At 44.9% G+C, this 22185-nt stretch overlaps 1 protein-coding gene across 1 annotated transcript in view; it reads left to right on the plus strand.

The window, feature by feature from the left end:
- LOC138491199 (cytochrome P450 2J2-like) overlaps positions 1–22185 on the plus strand; it is a 382346-nt gene that overhangs the window by 174024 nt on the left and 186137 nt on the right. Inside the window, exon 4 of the mRNA XM_069617584.1 lies at positions 6825–6985. Within this exon, the coding sequence (XP_069473685.1) occupies positions 6825–6985 (161 nt within the window). The remainder of the gene's footprint in view (positions 1–6824; positions 6986–22185) is intronic.

The raw sequence follows: 22185 nt of genomic DNA on the forward strand, positions 1-22185 counted from the left end.
TTAGGGCATGCAACAGAAGATTCCAAGGTGACTGGCCAGTGAGTAAGACCTATGGCATGTATTCCAACTGCAGTTTGATAGACTACATTTTAGTGAATGCGTAACCCTGGGGTCATTTGCAGGATTTTAGGGTGTTGAAGAACCCGGAAAGAGACCACAATCCAATTGTAGCTATGGTCATTGGGTCACTCTTTGGTGTAAAAGGGGAGGGCAGTAGGCATGAATACATGATATTATATGATATGGTGTTCATAAGGCGCCTATACACAAGTGTTTCAAGGCGCGAAGAGGCAAGGGAGGGGAAACAGAGGCAAGACAAAGACAACGATCCTACTAGGCCAGGTGACATTGAGATCGCGCAAGTGCAGGGTGAGGGCGGAAGGGGAAAAGTGCAGTGCGAAAGGGGAGGGGGCAGTGCAGTACGTAGGATAACAGTAAAATAAATAAAGACAATAAATAAAAGTGTGGCCAGCTGCTGGCAAGTGCAAGGGTAAGTGCAGACCTCAGGTGTCAAGTGCTATTAGGGGCTGTAGGGATACAGAAACAGTCCCTGAGTGCAAGGATTGCCGGGGCGGCATTGCAGGTGTGCAACTGGCAGGGAGGGGACTTGAGCCCAAGATCAGAGGGTAGCCAGGTACCTAGTGCAGTTTCAGATTCAGCCAGGAGGTCAGTAGGGGAAAGGAGGAGAGAAAGCAGAAGCAAAGAGGAAGGTCTTGAGGTGCTTTTGGAACCAGAGATGGTTCTCCTCAAGTTTCAGAGAGGCAGGGAGGCTGTTCCAGAGGGAATTCCCAGCAGAAGAAAGAGATCTACCACCAACTTGCTGCTTGGAGAAGCGTCTAACCCTCAGGGAGTTGGAGGTGGATGAGCGAAGAGCTCGAGAAGGAAGATATTTAGGAAGAGAGAGTTGAAGTTATTGAGGCCCCCGGCCCTTAGAAGGCCTTGTGGACAATGCAGAGGGTTTTGCATGCTGATGGAGCTAGGAGGTGAAGTGAGGCGCTCTGTGAAGTGGCATGCTCTGGACCTCGAAATGAAAGTGCCAGGCACGTATGTAAACATTTTGCCCTTAATGGAGTTTTTCTGTTTTAGTGAGGTGCGTACTGTGGATAATTTGTTATGAGCACATGAAGGTATTGTGAGTTCTTTGGGAAACAGTTTGAGTAAACCTCGGTCTATCGTTGGCCGAAGGGTCAGGTGTGGCACATCTTGATGTGATGGTGACCGCTGAGCAGCTAAAAAGGTGTTGATTGATTGTGCCAGGTGTCCCAGGGAACATGGTACGAGGACCCTTGTGGAAGCAAGGGCCCAGTACTGCAAATTACTTAGAGAAAAAAGGTAGAATATTCTGGGGACGTTAGAAGATTTTGGCATCAGGTCGATGCTTGGGATTGGAGGCTGCCCTCTATAGGTCAGGTGAAATGGTCACTACTCCACTGGTGTTGCTGATGCATGCTGTTATTGACACAGAAGCTAGGGAAAGCCCCACAGCCCAGATCTGGTTGCCATCGATTGGTTTAGACAGGAGTTGGCCATATGGCTCCATTGCTTGCATAAGCTCTTCAATGCCCTGTTGGTAGCACACAGGGTCCCTTATTCTTGGACCCAAGTGATCCATGTCCCCATATTTAAGAAGGGTTACAGGGGTTATTTGACTAATTACCAACCTTTTTCCCTCCTTGATGCAGGGTTGCTGGGCCATCTGGGGGCTTAATGCCAAGTCGCAGGTGCAGTGCACCACCTCCAGACTGATACTGCAGAAATATTGATTGATTGATTCCGTACCTGCACTCAACCTTTGAGGCGTACTTTATTAGATTTGCAATAAAATCTGAGACTGAACGGGTGATCCCGCCTAGATTGTTTTTTTATGCTTTTCTGCTTCATGTGGCACAAACCTACCCACATCTGACCCATGGAGACCCACCGTCACAACGTTATTAAGTAGTTCTAGGGTCCGTTTGGTGTGGGAGCAGTTGTTTTATGCAGCAATCTCCCAATATTTTAGCTGAACAGCTTAAACCTAACACACTAAAACAAAAATTACACATTTCTTGAGGCTTTTCTGGTGATCCTCATGGATCACAGAGGACATTCGGTACTACACGAATGGGAACTGTAATTCGAACTTCTGTACTGATGTGTTGTGCCTTCGGTTGTCTCTACTTCTTTACCGCATTAAGAAGTATTTTATTTTCGCAAGCCCATGCTTTGCCCCTGCTAATACAACCCCCATAAATGCTTTTACAGAAGCCATATCTGGGCATATCATCAACTCTGCCAAAGAAGTAAAAAGACTTAAATGCAGTGTAGGCGTAGACTTTGACCAGGTACATTTGTATCTAACTGATTCGGCCCATATTGTCAACAACATGTGGTACAAACACATGACCATGGTGAGGAAAAAAACTACGAAGGAGAGCTGTTATGTATTCTCTCTCATCCCCTATGCCATGAATACATCCAGAACATTCATAGCAACTGAAATTCCAACTGCCAGAGCACAATGCCTCATGCATCTGTCGCTCTGCACCACCAGATGCTGATTTCAAGGGAGATGGGCTACATTAAGATGGATGTCGCAGAAGATGTTCTTGTATTGAGACAGTTATTTCAAGACTCAAGACATGATAGACGACAACTGGAGCACTGGCAAGACATTTTTTGGGAATGTGCAGTGCATTGCACTGAAGTGCAAGCTTCAGCTTCTTTCCTACACTTTTATTTTAAAACTAAACCATTCCAGAATGGTTTATTTTTAAAATACAAGTATAGGAATAGTGAAACTTAAAAATAAAAAGTAAGTATGGGAGCACCGCTCCCGACCGCTCCCGCCCACTTCGACCTCTGGTTGTAGTAGAAATAGTACAAAAAGAAAACGACAACTGCTTCAAAGAATGGGTAGCAAGTGCAAAGTTGCTCACATGGATAGAGAACGAAGCAGGTCCCATGCCAATTCCACCACTCGAGAGTGAGTCATTGTGTTTCCAAAATGATCGTCCAGTGAAGGTTGGGGAAAATAAGGGATGCAACCAAATCTCGAAGATACCCGGCATGAGGGTCGGTACCATAGTGCTAATGGATCACTATTGGGCATGCAGGTCAAAGGCAGACATGCAATTGCCACCTAACCGGGGAGGGATATGTTCTCTTGTACAGCTAAACACACCAGCATTAGTAGTACCCTGGAAAGACATACAAGTAGATGAATTCCCTAAGATGGATGCTCATCAAAGGAAGAAGAGAGCTGTATAGCTGACTACAGTCAAGAGAGGGAACTATGCGTCATCAATAATGGAAGATGGACTAGACACTATACCACCAGAACATAGGCTGTTCAGCAGGACTGAGATGTTCTTTTCATCCATCGTTCCGGCAATTCAAGCAAATGTGAATGCCAAATGGCTCCAAATCACGCGATGGGAGCTGATGCAGATGATAAATTCAACTGTTAAGGGGGTCAATGCCATCAAGGAAGAAGTGAGAAGTATAAGGTTGATGGCCTTACAGAACTGATATGTCCTAGACCTTCTCATAGCTATGGAAGGAGGCATTTGTGCAAAGATCAGTCCTTCTTTCTGTCCATACATACCCACCCCCGATGAAGAGAATGGGACCTTGACAGAGGCTATCACTCAACTATCAGACCTGCATGCCAAAATGGAGGCAGAGACAAATACTGTAGGAAAGGACGACGACTGGTTGCCATGTCATACATCTTTTTCGGGATACCATCATGGATGGCCAACAGACTGAAAGTACTAATAGCAGCATTAATACTAGAGTTATTTGCCTTCTGTGTCATCAGAGTAGTGATATTACAATGCATGAAAACCGCTGAAAAGACAATAGGGGTGAAAGTATTACTGGGCTTAGAGACAGAGGAAGACACAGAAACAAAGACACGTAATGAGCTGAAACCACAGCTGACGCAGCGTCCTGTGTTCCCGTCAGGAACTGTGCTCAAGTTTCCCTTCAACAGATGTGACTATTGGGGGAAATGGGTCTGGTGCAGCCCTAGAGGAGATTGAAGTTATTTGACCTGGAGTGTGGACAACCATGAAAAGTACCATGATCATCTCAGAGAAATAATGAAGGCCCGGCTCCCAAAACTGTACGTGAATAAAGAGAGTTGTCTGGGAAGTGTGGTCGACTCTCCGACCACAGGGGGGATTGAAGACAAAGGTCCAAGTGTGGCCTCATGACCCCCACCGGACTCACAGCCCAAAGGCAGAGAGATAATAGATGTACATCACTCTTAGGCCCTTTATCACCATTGTCGATGTATCGCAGATATGAGAAATGTTAGCGGCTTAGACAGCCATTCAAACCATACTCGACTGACGATATGGAGGAGATAGGGTTGTCATTGATCGAACAGTTTGACTGACTATAACTTTGAAAAAACTGATGACGTCGTCATTGACATCACGACGTAGGTGCATGTACACATGAAGCATATAGGCATCCATGCACGAAGTTACACAAACACTGATTAGTTTATTACTGCTAGACATGAAACAAATGCTTATGACTCATGCAGCTAGAGGAATGGCAAGAATACATATATTTCCAGCTTGCAAATGCTTAACTGCGACTAGCACGGAAAGTTATAAGAACAAAGATGGAAGCCATAGGTGCACTAAAGTGAATGGGGAAGGTGAGGCAGACTTTGAATACATTATTCAGCTGATTCAGCTAAAGGCAGACAGACAGAGCTTCCAGCACAGACATGGTGCACATCCTAGCCAAGGACGATCAGAGACTAAAAGTTTTTACTTTACAAAGGCGATAAGACACCTGCAAGGAATATAGCTTCAAATCCTCATAATTACAAGCAGGAGAGCTCCATTCTGTGGTACCTGCACACGTGACCTGGAAGAACAGGACAATGTCTATTCACTTGAGGTGGATTGAGGACTGCTGTTCTCATCGAACCAGAGGTGGAAAGATACAACCACCACAAAGGTTCAAAGCTTGATGTACTATCTCAGGGCTTAGGCGATCAGAGATGGCAACATGATGGTAACATACAGCGCCTTCGTGATCGTTCCCATTGCTTTGAAAAGGTTCAATCAGCTTGGTAGCTGTCAAGTCAAGTCAAAAGGGTCTCAACCCCCTCTCCTGAACCACAGAAGCCGAATAGATCGACCCTCCCACCGTGGTTGGCACAGGTGTCTGAATGTAAATACACAGATAACCATGTGGCAGCCAATGGGGGAAGACAGAGTTAGGGAAAGGATGTGGAATGACAAAGGGAAGGTAGGGAATAGAAAACTTGCATTTCCTAACACAGAACTTAATACTGAAACTTCATAATCCTGTACTCCATGCTTGATACTGCCTATCCTATTCAACTCCTGAATATACTTATATAGCACCTAGGATTCTTAATTATACTATACCATACCCATGACCATGTACGTGTGTGTATAACGTGTATAACACATAGCAAACATGAAGCAACATAAACTGTATGGCACACACAAGGGAATCTTCCCTACATGAATTCAACATGACACATGGCCCCGTGGACTGACATTGAACATGAGCAAACATAAGCGAAAACATAGATCATGACTTGTCTGTAGTTGTATGCCAGAAAGACTTGGCCCCTTCCGATTAGTAAAGATTCCTCTCTTTACTGCGAGTATTGCCTCATACTCCGGGTATAAACAAAGTTACCAACAACCGGGTGACCCAACGCCAGTAGCTGATGAAAATCGCTCAGAATTTAGTACTTAAACACCATGCTCAAGGCATTAACGTAAATACATGAACGTACTTATCTTAGGGTCCGGGTGACTCGAGAGTACACCCGGACATTAGGACATGCTGCTGTTGGAGCGCCGGAGCCACTGCTGTGCATAGTCTGATTTCCTGCTCACCCAGATCGCCATCAATTCATCCGGAGCTCCATACACGCCGTCATAACCGTCCGTGCTGCACAACATCAATTATCAGCACCTGTGCACAGGCGGTCAACGGCTAAATACTCCTCTGATGGGCTCCAGCTGTCTCACAGTGCAAACTCCAGTGACTACAATTCGCCCCTTAGCATGCTGGGAACAGTAGTCTTTACCTCAATTGCTCCTATACTGTCTCCTGGGCTTGCCCCACATCTATTCCTGACAGTAGCTGTCCAAGTTCCCATGGCTGGGAAGACATGTTTGGTCCAATCCTTAGCTACCTTTCACGTTAAGGCATGCAGTGTTACAGGGGCCAATCATTTCCCTATTAACCTGCAACTTTGTATTTTTTACATTTAGAGGATGAGCCACCAAATATGGCGATCCAATAACCAAACTAACCCCTATTTATTACATATATAGTTTTCCTAAACTGACCAATCCCCTTCCCTGATAGGTTTTGTGGGATGCAACTCGTTCCTGTGACGTCATGTATGGTTAAAACGGTGTGACACATGTTTGGAAGACGAGAGCTCTGGAAACGACATGCTGTTCTGGTGTGATCCCTGCCATTTTGTTTGATAATAAAGACAGTAAACTTTGCCCTATGGTTGAGTCTTCCTTTCTTGCAGTGGAGATTTTATTGAGGCCCAAGTACCCTCTTGCTGGTAATCAGGGTAGCTGCTAAGAGTGCCCCTGCCGCTCCTTTACAAATTCTGAAAATAAAATTGCATATCATCCTCATACCAGTGGTATTTGAGGTCAAATTTCTCAGAAATAGACATCAAAGGTTAAAGGAATTTGTTAAAAAAGAGCGGTGATAACTATTCTATTGATATGGGTCCCTGCAATGGGGCTGGTCATGATGGCCTGAGCTGGATTGCACTGTTACATGCTACATGATGTCTTCTTCCTCCCCAGGCCAACCAGTGGACCCTGCAAAACTCATCGGGTGGTCTGTCTCCAACACCATTGCTGCCCTGATTTTGGGACATCGATTCGCCAGAGACAATCAAAGCTTTCTCAAGCTGATTGAAGCCACTGACTTTGCGACTCATTTCATGGGCTCAAAATGGGGACAGGTAAGAACATTTGCTTTCCTTCTCTCTCAGATTTGTGCCCATTCAATTTTAGTGCAGGGTATGTTTTTCAAAGAGCCCTGGGTGATGCCATTGAATTCAGTCACAGGATACCAAATGTCTTTGCCAAAAAAAAAGAAATCAATATATATGCTGATAGTGAAAACATGGCTTGGTTTCATAAATGATTGAATGTATACCTTTTACTGGTCCACTGCTGCTATATTAATGTTATTTCATATTTGTTTATGTTATTGAGTTTTACGTAGCCAAACTCCTGGCATTTTCTTAACTACCTGGTACTTTTGTTGCTGAAAAAGTGTGAGGTGCTCAGTGGATTAGTGGGAGAAGAGCAATGTGTTGATGAATAAATAGTGGACAGAACTACATCAGAGAACCTGTGCTCTTTTACGGGTCACAGTCTACATGTTAAGAAGGCAGTCGGTCGTGTGATGCGAAGCAAGATTTTAGGATGATCAGTGTTGTGAGTGACTAAAGGGCAGAGCCCCTTTAAGGAGAGGAGCGGGAAGAAGGAGGAAAGGGAGGGGAAAGGCAGTTTGAATATGTAGGGAAAAAAAAAGGTTGCAATGGAGACTGACTCCCGCGAGGTTATTCAGCGGGCGCCGTGTTACCTTGAAAGGGGCTAACAACTGGCGACGAGGCCGATGAGGCCCCACGCCTGCTGGAGGAATTGAAGAGTGAGGAGCACCCAGCAGTACAACGGGCCAGCAGAGCCCTGCAGACAGAAGGGAGCGGAGGACCCGACCCAAAAGTGACAGCAGAGGATAACTGTAGCCCTGGATGTGCACCAGCAGCAAGGATTACAGCCGAGGGGAAGACGGATGAGCCCAGCAGAGTATACCTGAAGCCCTGCAGGTTGTTTCATGCCAGATGGCATCCAGGCAGTGGCGGAGCCAGGGAGGAAAAGGGGGGTAGCCGCTTCCCCTGCTTCCCCCCTGGTGCTCATTGTGCCCCCAGCCTCCCACTTGTGCTTTATTAGCCACCCCCATACCAAAAGCTGACTCTGCTACTGCATCCAGGGGCATATTCCCAGAATGTGTGAGTGTAATCATGGATGGGCAGTTGGCATGTTCTTGAACGTGTGGCGTAATTTGAAGGAGAGGTGTTAGGTGCGACTGGATAGTTGTTGTACATTAAAGTTAGGGTAGTCTCAGGCAGAAGGTGTGGTATAACTAAGAGTCTCTGCAGAGTCTAGTGTGAAGAACGTGGGTTTTGGTTAGGATACAAGGCTGAGAGTTGAGTGTTAGTGCAGAGTGAACTCTCATCTTCCTACTTGCCTTCATAGGCAGTCCAGATTGTCATTGTATCTTTCACATTCTCTCACTTTCCCCACACCTCCCCTCCCCCACTCTAGCCAACGTTTGTTCCTTCCTCCATAGATTTTTGTGGACACTGTAAAGGAAGAATGCTTTGTGAAAGGAAAAGCTGCCTGGGAAATCCCCTCTTTTCCCTACATGCCTGGGGTTCTGGACGGAATGAGTCTTTGGGGTTTAGAGGTAGCGCTGCCGGGTATGAAAACACAGCTCTCCTTTTCTTTCTTTCTAGAGATGCAAGGGCCACATACTAAGCAATGTCTTATGTCTCATTCTGCCTTTTGCCCCAGAAATCCGACCCAGTAATTCCAAAAGAAGGGAGTTGCAAGCTGAGATTGCCTTAAGGCATAGACTAACATTCCCTGAACTTGTGAGCGAAGTGCAGGAAAGTGCAGAGATTCTGCAAAATCTGGGCCTGCCGTCTTTAGTTACAAGGAGTAAGAGAGCACTTGTAGGGGCTAATTTTGGAAGTCTCTGCAGCGTGAATGAAGGCGAAAAGACAGACATAAACAAGTTATTTCTGTCTTAATTCTTCCATTCATACCTCAGGCATTTTCATTGTTTTTGAAGGCAGGGGCAGAAGGGGAGTTACGTTTCCGCCTCCCTTCCACACTACGCCTTAAAAACCAATTTGGTTTTATGTGAGCAGACATTTCATGCTTGCGTAAAACCAATGATTTCCCATGGAAACCGCCTGCATTTTACACCAGAAAAAAGCAGGCGCATTAGATAGGAATCCATTGTAAACGCGTACATGCCAGGCAGCGTTTACTCATTTTGCAATGCAGATCCGCTCCGGGCATTTATAAAATCAGCTCCATAGGGTTTCTTCTGCATGCAGGAGATCACCTCCAATTGCATTCACGTGCTGTGGGGACCCCTGCATGCACGTGGGGTCCCCTGCATGCACGTTTCATAACTCTCAAAGTGGAGAGTAAAACTAGAGAGTAAAACGAGGCAGAATCACTTTTCCTCTTCAGTTTTACTCTCCACTTTGAGCAATATAAAACACTACATGCAAATACTATGACATTACCAATCAATGCTCACATTACTCACTTTCACTTTCAAAATTCTCACAACCACACATAAATGCATTAACCTCTCAGCACCCTCATACCTATCTGACACTATGGGCCTCATTAGACGGATGGCGGTGAACCATGGCGCTATTAGCGCCATGGTTCATGCCGGTAAAATACCGGCACCGCCTTGGTGGAAAGGGGAATTACCGCCCTATTCCAAGGTTGGCGGGGCGGTAATTCCCCCTTCCACCATTGCCCATCCCCATTCCCATTTTTGCCCCATAGGGCTCTATGGAAATGGGGAAGGCGCAAATTACGGTACCGCAAATTGCGGTACCGTAATTAGCTCCCTGGTCCCTTTTGCGGGTTGGTTTTAAACGCCTGCAAAAAGCAGGCGTTAAATTCCCCAAGCCGCAAAGGGACCTCGTAGTAAGGCAGTAAGGATTTACCGGTACCGGTAAAATACCGGTACCGGTAAACCCTTACCGCCATCTGTGTAATCAGGCCCTATATCTAGACAATCTATCAGACCGACTAGATTACGATACACCAATCAACTAACGGTACCACGCATCAACAGGACCAAGGCAGGGGGAATAGGCTTCCGATACCTCGCCCCTAAGCTATGGAATACTCTCCCTACTGACCTCAGAGCTGAAACTTCTCTCTACACCTTCCGCAAAAAACTCATAACTGCTCTTTTCAATTAACTACTCGCACCCATACACCTACCATTCAATGTATGTATGTAACCAAGCATCTCGTCCAATGTAACATATATGGACGTTAACTCTGTATGTAAATAAGTATAAGCACAAACTGTAACAAGTACCACGATGCCCACGAGCTGCTGTGCGCTCAACAAATGCGAATAAATAAATAATAAATAAATAAATACTCTAAGGTAGATGAAGGGCGGGGAATTTCAGGAGACAGTTTGCCTGGGAAAAGGCCAATAGCTGTTGCCAGGTCTGAAAGTTCAGAGGAAAAGACGCCTTTTCAGGTCTTTGTTCTATTTTCTGAAGTCAGGATCGAGGGGTGGGAACGAAGGAAAGGAATTCCATATTGGAGAGCCTTAGTATTTATGGCCCTTCCCTTCAAAGCATTTGCATTATGGCCTCCAGAACATTGCTTGTTCTTGAGGGCCTCATGTATGCATTTGGTTCGGTGGCAAGGGGCATCAGTTCCACTAGACAGTCAGGTGAACAGTTATGCAGAGATTGATGAACCATTGCACTCTCTCTATTATTATGTAGCAGTCACAGAATTGACTCTAGTCTAGAGTTGATGTGGGCCATAAGCTTCAGGCTAAGCATGAATCGTTGTGAGGACCTTCCCTTGCGAGATCTAAGCCAGCGAGAATCAGATCTGGCGAGATCACGAGTGCAAAGCGCGCACAGCTCCGGGAGCCCGCAACTGCAGAGCGGACCGGGAGACAAGAGGACGCTCCCCAGCACTCCTCCTGCAGTCACGCCCCCTGCTTGCTTGAACTTCTTCACAACACTTACCGACCTCATCACCAGGCATAATCCCACGGTCTCCAACATCCAGTAGTAGTTGTTTTACATGTTTGCCATAGAACTAAATGGCAAGAGACATAATCCCACAGCAGTGAGGCAACTGCTGTGGTTGTCTCATGGATTTAGCAATTGCCCTTACTCAATCCATGTTGATGGGTGTTGCAGTATGTGTAAATAAACCTTACACGGCACCTCAATGTGTCCTGTGGTTCATTGAGGCCACTACAGTGGTGCTATGTAATGTTGTCCATTTTGGAGTTTGTTCAAGGTTTTCTAAAAAATACCTTCACAAACATCAATGCAATAGTCGATGCTCGAGTTGACGATTGCAAAGTCTAGGGTGATCCAAGTTGGCAGCAGCCATCAAAGCAGAATTGCCTGTGGAAGGGCGAGTTGAGAACATGCACATTTGGCATCCATTTTGACTTGAAGGATGAATATGAGCACTTCATCATACAAGGTGCCAAAGAATCCTGATTTGACATGTATATGATTCAGTATTATTAAGCACAATCACTTTCACTGCAACCACATTTTGAGCATCACTAAGGCAGCTCCTGAAATGTCTCTATTTTCCAGTGTCTTCAAGAAAGCAGATGTTGATCGTCCCATAAAATGAATGACGTTTTGTGCCAAGATAGGACACGCGCTACAAGGGACATATAAACTGTGAAGAGGATTGAAGACAGCTCTTGAAGAGCGCCACAGATAGTGGTCGAAGTGTACAAAAAGAAGTAGTGTAACTATGTTACCTGCTGGCCTGCCCCAGCTCCCCACAAACCCCATCGCCGTGACCTTCCCACGCGCAATCCAAACCCCCAAACAAACACGACTGCTGTTTAAGGGAATGTTCAGTGCATGTTTCAACTTCTTTCTACACTTTTCTTTTAAAACCAAACCATTCCGGAACAGTTTTTATTTAAAATAAAAGAATAGGAACAGTAAAAAAATGTTTTAAATGTAGAGGACCACTGCTCCCAACCGTTTCAACCACTGGCTGCAGATAATGTCTCAAATGTGAGGCTTCAATTTGACCTGATGCGAGTGGCCTGAGAGAAAACATTTGAATGAGGACAGAGCAGTGTTGATATGCCACAAGTGATGGAGGAGAGAGTGGTCAGCTGTATCAAAGGTTGCGGAAAGACCAAGATGGATTACGTTTCATGTGTGCCAGCACCTCTCAGAGAGCCCAATTCTTTTCTAATGTTGACTCAGTAGTTTTCCTTTAATTCCATGGTTGGACACATGATTGGAAGTAACTCAAGGGGCAGTGACTCAATGCCAGGAGTTTATATTTGGGTCTAGCATGCCCCCACCACCCAGTTACAACAGTAGAATAAAAGCGTGAATCAGGGTAGAGGTGGAAAGGGATTGGCTTAGGGGATATTGGAAAATAGTCTTAAATATGCTGAGCTTTCAAAGCACTCAAAGCATATTTTAAGCCATTCAATTATTAGTAATGTTCCACCGCAAGCCACCCTTTGGAAATAATGTGGGTAGTGGTTATTTAAAAATATATTTGTAATTGGTTATTTATAATGTGCTTAATACCCAGTGGTTTCTAAGCGTGGACACGGGGATCGAACCTGTGTGCTCCGTGTCATCTTGCTTCCCAAGCGAGCGAGGGGCCCCTGAGCTATCACCTCCCCCACACCCCTGAGACATTTGGCCACTTACGTGTGTGTAAATTGGCTGAGATTTGAAGAAAAAGTGATTCTCTCCAGGAGGGTTCCATTCCTGTCTTTTTATCAGTATTGTCTTACATTTTGTGTGCCTTTACACACTGAAACATGAAATCATCCCATCGTAGTATCCAAATCACCTCTGCTGAGAATCCACCTTGTCTCAGCCCGGTATTGTCAATGTTTAATATTTCCTTAAAATTACCAATTACGCAAACAATATCCTGCTGCCCTAACATTCTCATAGGTGTGAAGTGGTATAAGTGTAGTAGTCATATGCAGGAGGCACTACCATCTCCACAATAAAAGAAAGTGAGTGTTGTCTTTCCTTCTACCCACCCTACTGTTACATAACACATCATCAACCTCCCTTTTAGCCCATTTTGCAGTCAGACTTATTAATGGAACCATATCTAATTGTAACCTCTTCATTTTTGAATTTTTTTTTATTGTGTTATAGTTCATAGAACTTTTCACAAATTTATATCAAAACATATCATACATTAATTAAATAACAGCACTTCCTAAAAGCTACAGCAAATTCAGAAATAAAAAAACAGAAATTAAAGCACATACTTAGTATAATGATACAAAAGCACATAAAAGGATCATCCTCACAATAAAAAGGCCACACCAGAGTTATAAATCCAAACAGAAATTATGCCACACAAATATAAAATACTAGTGGTCAGAATACGTGGTTAGAATATGTCATGCCCCTGTCGCTAGCAAGAGAGACCTGACCGCCCGGGGCTGTCCCCCCCCCTCATGTGGCACCATATTGCCTCCCGCTCCATGCTCCACCCCACAAACTATTTGCAATCAGTATTAACATGATTGTGCTGACCTCCGGATCTTTATTCATCTGCCTTTGGCTAGCACCAACAAAAAGGAAGGAACACAAGACACCTCAATCTAGTGGGAAGGGGAACATTCCCATGGCACCCGCTCGATGAGAACCCTCGTAAACATCGTTGAGGACAAAACATACTGTCTGATTGGCTCTTCTTGGAGTGCCCCTTCATTCCACATCCTTGTTCCCATCCCTACCAACCAAAGGGGAGCGGTTTGAAACTGCCTTTGGTGTTATGCAAGTGCCTCTTAGGATAAGGTCAATTTCCCCAGCTGCCACGAGTTACTGTGGGACTGGCTCGCCGACCTTTATTGTATCATCCGGTCCTGTTCCCAGCGGCAGCAGTCTTCTGCAGATGAGCTACAAGAGTTGGGCTTCCTCCACCTCGCAGCCGAAGCATGTTCGCTGTGTGTTCAATCTGGCTTGCTGTGAAAGGTCTATCTATGGTATCCCTCTTGGGTGTGATTACCTGTGCTTTGACCTTCCTTGTGTGTATGTCTCAGGATTTGGTGCATTCATATTGTGATGTAAACTAAGTGTCCACCCTTGTTTCCCACTAGATTTAGTCCCTGAGGCTCTGTACAGCCTCAAGTGGTCCCATGTCCCTCCCATGGCAGCGTCCCCACCTTCCCCAATTATTCCCTCAGTCGGTAAGTGTTCCCTTCTGCCTGGCATTGAATCAGCACTTTCATTGCATTCCCCCCTTCAATCTGTCTTTCGATCGACACCTTTTTCCATATAATTTCTTTATTCTTGCCCTTGGTTATTCATAGCCGGGTGTCATGATGCCTACCCCTGGGGATCCAGACCAAGTCCAGCAACCCCGGAAGCAGGCATCAAGTTACCCCAAGCAAGCCCAACAACCCCCGCTAGGGGCTATTTGGGTGCAGTCCTGGTGCCTATGGCACCAGGCTCATATGGGGAGTCAGTCCTGGCGCCATGGGCGCCAGGCTCATAGATTAAAAACTACCTGATGCAGACCATGCTGCAAACTTACCTGATGCGGAACAAACTGCAAGAGCTCCAAGCCAAACGAGGCTTGGAAGGGACTATTTTACCTAGGGACTATTTTTTTACTCGGGTGGGGCTGGGGAGGAATACTTACCTGGGACTACTTTGGAGGCTATTTAAACCACGCCCGAAGAGCAGCACACGCTTCGTGTTATTCTGCATCCAGCAGCGTAACGCTCACCGTGCCTGCAAGTCTGCATCCAGTCTTCTGCCACGCCCGCCTCGAGTTTGGAGCTCCTAGAAAAAGGGAGAAAGAAGGAGAAAAGGTTAGAACAAGAGCAATACCTTTGATCCTTACCTGAATTCCCGATCCATCGCGCCTTCGAGCTGGAAGAAAGAAGTTATTTTATGCGCGTCGCCTCGCCTGCTGCAGCGCCGCGCTGAACTCACTGGCCTTCGCAGCATCTTCACATTTCACTGCATCCTCCTGCATGTTCCCGCCGCACTCCGGCACCTAAGGAGAAGACAAGAACAGCAAGATGAGCCAAGGGAATACACAGAGGAATACCCCCCATAGACTTACCTGATTTTACCACCGGGGTACTATTCTTCTTCACGGGTCGGCGCAGCTTCCACTGCATCCTAGCCGAACCCCGGCCCCTAAGGGGAAACAAAAGGACAGCAAGGTGAAACAAGGGACTAATAAGGTGAACCCTCCTCACCACAAAAGACTTACCTGATTTTACCGCCGGAGGCATTATTCCCTGAGACTTCATACTTTCTCTCAGCCCCTGAATAAGGGAGAAAGCAACAGGTTACATATGGACATTATTTTATCGAACTGTGTTGGATAATACAAATCCTTACCAGAACATTACCGGTTGCCACGAGGAACTCTTCAATATGGGCAAGCTACAATCTGCAAGGAATCGGACAAGAGTGAAAGTCAGGCATTTGAACTCTCACGAACTACATGCTTACGGCGTCTTGCCGGGAATATCGGAGTCAATATTGTCCTGGAACTCACCAATTCCTTCGAGCCAGTGAAGCAACTGGTTATCTATGTGCCCCTGCACTCAATGCAGGATGGAGAGCTCATATTTTCGAATCATCAGTTGAGACTATAAGAGGGGACATCCAAGGTGATCAGTGGCGAGAACAGTGGGGTGGGGGGATTTACGCTCAACTCCATGGTGGTTAATTCCCTTTCTCCATTTGCAGAAGAATATTCCTACGGCCCAAGCAAACGAAGCTAGGTGGGCCAGCCCAGTCCGTCATCTCGGCCCTACACGTCACATTGATGGAGACCGCAGCAGTCCAGTCCAGATCGACGGCTCTGTGGGAGCCAGGTGAGTGTAATACCGGGTTACACTGTAAATGTGCCCTCCCTCATCCTCGTATCCATCTAATGCGAAATAGGCCATCCTGTCCCTCTAAGTAACATGCTACCCAAAAAGAATCATAGTCCTCTGCCTTTGGTGGGGGTACTGCAAGGACAACATGAATTTCATCCTCACCCTCATTCACCCTGGGAGGCTGCATCTCACACCCACTACCCTGCTCACCAACTTTATTAGCAGTCACTTTCCCCTTGCTGCAATTAAACCTCTTGATGATCCACTGTCCGACACAGAAGGCAATGAGCATCACGACAAGCGCATGGACAATTATTTTGAACATGGCCTCTAGCCACTCAGTTACCTAGGCAGATAGTGAGTCCAGCCAACTGTCTGAGGTGGAATCATGCGTTTCTTTTGCCATCTTTTCATGTAATATACGTATCTCTTCGACATCTTCTGTCTGTAAGTGTCCCATTGGCAGCATCGTTGGCAGGTATTTCCTTGCAGCAACTGCTCCCAATTTTATGGCAAACTCTACCTTCCATTGCAGTCATTAGATCAAGAACAAACCTATTCTGGCGGGCCAAAAGATGCAGGGCACAAAGCTCCTCTCACACTGCATTCAGTCCTTTTTCGGTTTCATTTGCTAACTGTAGCACCTCATCGCGGGTAATCTGCAGCCACTTGGCATTTGCGGCTGCTTGTACCCCAGGGAGCAGTAAGGATGTAAAGACCAATACTTTGTTAAAGAGTTAAAGAGTCGTAAGTGCCGTGGGATTGCATCCAAACTCTGTGATGATGATGCTGAGATGTCGTTACTGCTCCTTTTTCTTCTTACCACTTGCCTCTGCTCGCCTTTCACCTCTTTCCATTCGCTTTCCCTTCTCTTTTGCAGCAGTGTTGGGAGATAATTGAAAGGTACTAAGTGTGGCTAGGGTATGACCAATGCAGGGTTGTGAATGGTCACAAGCACGTACACCCCTCCTCAATCTGAAGGCAGCTACGTGTAGGCTCCAGATTCACAGGCCCATCAGTAATCCATCACTGTCGCCGTCACCTTCTGCAACACCGGGATGATCATCGTTTTCCTGCAGCCAGTGCTCATCCCCATTGCGATCATTGTTGTTGCTCTGAAACATAAAAAAAGCTGTGTAAGTGACTTTATGTACTCTGGTTGATGTCTCTCGATTATCCATTTCAAAGCATGTACATTAACATTCCATATTGTCATGCAGTCATTATTTACCTTTTTGACCAACCCTTCTTCATATCCCACTAGCCCCTCTGCACGACACTGCGCCATCCCCTGTTTCCATTTTCCATTGTGAAACACTGAACCCCAATACGCATCATGGGTCTGGTGTGGCACCACGGGATACCATGTCCTGTCGAGGTCTTGACATTTGTTTTATTTTTTTTATTGTGTTACAACCGAAATTCGTTTTTTCACAAATACAAAAAATCCTTACATTACTTCTACTCCTTAAAAACATATATTTCATGTACATTCTAGAGTGAAAAAAACAAAACATAAAATTCAAAAATTCCTTAGCTTTTCAGCAATGCTCTGGTGGGATAAACCCGGCTAGCTGTAAAACACGAACCACATTTATGGTCAGAGAAATCTCATAGCCAGCAATTAGCCTTTCCCAGAACATCGTTGAGAATAATCGGTCAGCTGAATCAGTAAAGTGATTTTTCTGTTTTACATCCCATGTCTCTTCACATTCTCACAGTATATGTTCAATAGTCTGTCTACTAGGATCTTTACATCCATGGCACAATTTCTTTGCTTTCCCCTACTCATCCAACGTGATAACACAGCCCTGGTCTGGACCAAATTAAGTCGAACTCTCAAAAAGTTATGTCTCACTTTACCATCTGGAAATGTTATCAAATATTTCGGAAGAAACCCCAACTTTTTATCACAAAGGGAAAAGGAGGCTGCTACTGTTGACCCACGCATTTGTTCTATCGTGTTGATCCAATCCATGGTAACTAGTGCCTTCTTCGTCTTTATTGGATTGTAAATTAGGGATCCCACATCGCTTTCACAAATGGCCAGTACTTTCAACGCCTGGTTCTGAAGATCACACAGAACGGTTCACCGGGAACATTTTAGAAGTACCGATAGATCTTCGTACAGTGTATTAACCTGGGGGTTTATTATCAGTCGATAAAGAGACAGTAACCTCCAGTCTGCCTGCGATTTAAGGGATCTGAGGCCTAGCTCATACCTCAAACTGGCCATAGGAAGACTGTGAGGCAAGCTCAAAACTTGCTTCCAGATGGTGCCCTCCAGTTTCTGCCAGTTGAGGTCCCATACCATAGTTTTAGCTTCCAAACGGTACATAAGTACAGGAATGATTTTAGACATGTAAAACCTTATCACTGGCAGTAAAGAAAACTTGCAGTATTGCCTATAAATCTTCTTAATCTGAGATGTTAATTGGGATGCTTTAGTAGTAAAATCTAGGATGTGTTGTCCTACTTTCAGGACTGTGTACAAAGTGTATCCCAAGTAGACAGTTTCCTCAACCACTGGAATTGTTTGACCTCCCACCGACCAGATGAATTTGCGGCCCTGATTCCCTTTCCCCCTGAAGATTATTATTTTTGATTTCCCTGGATTAATTAACAGATCGTTCCTCTTTATATATGAATCCAGGGAGTTTAGCAACCTCTGGAGACCCACCGCGGTATTGTCCAACAGAACAATATCATCGGCATAGACTGAACATTTGATGGAATTAGTTCCAACTTTTGGACTTGCTAGTGCCGCAGAATCTATTTCCCTTCCAAAATCAGCCAAGTAAAGGTTGAATAAGACGGGGCGACCATGCAGCCTTGTCTAACTCCCCTCCCAACTTTTACATAGTCGGAGAGTAAGCCCTCAGTGGTCAATCGTATTCTGACTGTATTACCTTCATGAAGAGAAGCCAGCATATTGAGGAGCGATTTTGGAGCTCGCCAGCTTCCGGGTTCTGACCATAAGCGATCTCGATTGACCATATCGAAAGCGCTAGAAAGATCGACAAATGCGCCGTATAACTCTGGTTCTCCCCTTTTACATGATTTTTCACTAAGGGTAGCCAGAGTTATACCGTTAAGGGATGTGGAGAGACCCCTACGAAAACCAGTCTGTTGTTTGTACAATATGTTATTTCATTTTGCCCATTCTTCTAGTTCTCTCAACAAGAGACTGGCAAATAGCTTTCTCTCCACATCCAATAACCTGATTGGTCGATAATTTAGTGGATTTGTTTGATCCCCCTTCTTAAAAATAGGAATAATGATGGAAGTCTTCCAAGAAGGGGGAAACTCTTCACTATTTCCTGATAAAGCTCAGTCAAAACTCTTGACCACAGGTTTATGTTGCCTTTCACTACTTGGTAAGTTAACTCATCAGGACCCGCAGCTCTGGAGGATGATGACTTATTTACCAACTCAACATCACTTTCTGAAAATTCTAAAGACCAAGGTATATCAGTGATCTTAAATTTGAATGCCCCCTTTGGCTTATGATATTGTCTGGACAAATACTTGATCCAGTCAGTTTCAGAAGCTGTGTTTGCTTGGTTAATCATTTGCTTGTTATTTACTGTGTTGAAAATTGCCCAAAAGCTGCGTGATGTATTAACGCTTAAAGCTCTGAGCATCGACTCTCCATCTTTCTGTAGCCTATCCATTCGTCGCTGTTTTGACCAGCTTTAGTAGCTGTTTTAACGTCTTTTACTATTTTGATTAACTGACCATTGTCTAATGCCTCCCCCCTCATAGACCTTATGATGTTACGCATTTCTCGTTTTTTAAGCCAGGTAACTTCATCAAAAGTATGAATGTGTGGCAAAAGCTTACGTGTGGTCGTGCTCTGGGGGTGATCAATAGACCACAAAAAATCTTGAAAACCATTGGGGCTGCCACTTTGCTTCAAATCAACAGTTGGCATGTCCCTACAGACTAAATGGAGACCATCATTTAGATGAGCTCCATCTCTCTTATACTTGACCAGTCGGTTTTTCCCATTATTGACCATTACAGACTGTGACAACTATTCTTATTTTTTAGTAAAATGCTGCTACAAGGCGCTTATGGTCGCTTGTTCCCCCGTCCCTTACTGCAAAATGTGTACACCTCCAAATAACCAAGATGATGATAAAAAATTATAATCTATGGTACATGTTATTTTTCCTCGGTTCACGTAACTGCTGGGGGGAAATCCCCCTCTATTGAGCCATTTGTCATGATCATGTCCCATTCTAGGCATTGATTTTGGGTTGATCCACCCCTGACAAATTGGGAAAACATTACAAATTCAGATTTCCTGCTGCTAAAACAGGAGTCCCTGGATAGATCAAATTTACATGAGTCAAAAGACCAGCTAGAGACTCCAGGAAATCAGTGAGTTTTACACAAGCAGGGTTCCAGTATAGGTTTATGGCTATTCATTTCCTTTGGCCCTCATCAGATAATACAGTTATAATTACTGCTAAAATCCCCTCCTGACAACTGGGAATAAGATCCACCTCCATTATTAGAGAGGTCTTGCAGACTATCAACAGCCCTCCTGATGATCGTCCCGTCCCCGGGGTGGAAGCTGGCTGATGTACGATTTTAAACCCTTCAAATTGAGGGGGGTTAACTAACCAAGTTTCCTGAAAAAAAGTTGTTACTCCCAAAAATGTCTTTCCTCTTCAATGAATTTTTAAACAAACTGGAACCCCACGTATTCCACCTCACGAATCTCAATTTTCCTCAACTAAAGACACTCATGTCCCACCATGTCCCACCAATCATGCTAATCACTTTAATCGCCAGGACCGTTATTGATGGTCCCTTTTCCGGAGTTTAACTTGTCCTTGGAGCCCCTACTTATATCAGATACCCTACCCTCTGCTTGCACTTCCCTGCTTCCCCTCAGCTGTAATTGGTGCAAGGAAGCATATACATCCAGACCTTGTCGATGGAGGGAGCCATTGGCTGCCAGTATAGCTTTAGCCCCAGCATTAGATTTAACCCCAACTTCTGCCATATGGACTGTTTGGGGTTCAGGGAACTTTACATATTCCATATCTTTTATTGAGAACAGGTAGAGCTTTGGGATCTTTTTGAAAAAAGCCAGAATAGCCTCCCGGTTCAAGAATTTTATATTCAGTTTGGGCTTTTGACATGTAAACCATAGTCGGTGCTACGTAAGGTGCACTTTCCTCCTGGCAAAGCACAGATTCCTGTCCTTGAGAGTAAAGATCCTCCATTCTTGGTCCCTTTAGTTCTTCATTTTTCATGTCACATTCCCTCTGGTTGCTCTGCTCATTAAGTACCAAGCTGACTTCTTTCACAGTGTCCAGATCAGATTGAGTACCCTGAGGCTTGGCAGTTAACTGATCTTTGTTACCTTTGTCTGATGCTGTCCTGATTTTCGTCTACAAATTAGGAAAATCAGGGCTATTTTCAGACCTTCAATTTGCTGAGATTTGGCATATGGGGTCTGTTTTGTTCTTGGAATGAAGATCGGGGCCAATTTGACCGACCTCCCCACACCATTCCGTTCCTTGTTGCCCTTTAATGCTTTTATTGTCTCACTGTTTACCATCATCCCCAATTTTGTTAAACTAGTATCAGAGACGCCAGACTTGTCCCCCAAAGTGACATCTGTCTGAATACCTATGGTCACCTTCACCACTCATCTCAGGGATCTCCTGCATCTCTATTGATTGCTTCTGTCTCTTTATATGCTTTGCTGGTTTAGTAGAACTCTCCTTGTTTTCATTTTGGGTTGGCTCTAACTCTACGGCTCTGGCTTTATTTGGAACTTTTTTAGAGGGGTCGCTAAGTCTGTTTATGAAACTATTTGCACCAGAGTTCTTCATTCTTTTAGCTTTCTCATTCTTTGATTTCTTCTCTTGAACTTGCACAGAATGCAAGGATTCAGAGTCATTCTTCTTTTGTTTCTTTCTTTTTGCCCGTCTTCTTCCCTGAGAATTCTGCTGTGATCTTTCTTTCCAAGTGCCTTCCACCTCTTTCTACTCTTGCTCAGAATGAGGGGTTGCCTCCCTTGTGCAATTGATTATTTCACTTGGTTCTGTCTCCACCACATGTGCCAATCTACGAAATTCTTCCAAGACTGACTCTGAAAAGGGAGTATCATCAAAAAGAGGAATGGCTCTGTCTTCTATTGGAGATGTTTCACCTCCCGACCCAATCTCCTTTTCCCTGGCATTAGAGTGTAAAATGTATATGATCAGGGATTGTGTTTCCTTTCCTCCCAAGCCCAGATCCTTGAGAATTTCCTTAATCCCAAGTATTTCTGAGTTTTGTTTGGTAATGCCCTCTGATAATGTTGTTAGTGATGGTTCTATAGTTGAGTTAATTACATTTCTTAAGCCAACCATTCAGAATTAATATTGTTCGGCTTCTTTGGAGATCTCTAGTAATAACCCTGAATCGGTCTGAACTTCTCCTTTCATCATTTCGAATACATTAACCAATGAGTTTAGG

The sequence above is a fragment of the Ambystoma mexicanum genome, chromosome 10 (assembly GCF_040938575.1).
Source record: "Ambystoma mexicanum isolate Mex_15411 chromosome 10, UKY_AmexF1_1, whole genome shotgun sequence".
NCBI lineage: Eukaryota > Metazoa > Chordata > Amphibia > Caudata > Ambystomatidae > Ambystoma > Ambystoma mexicanum.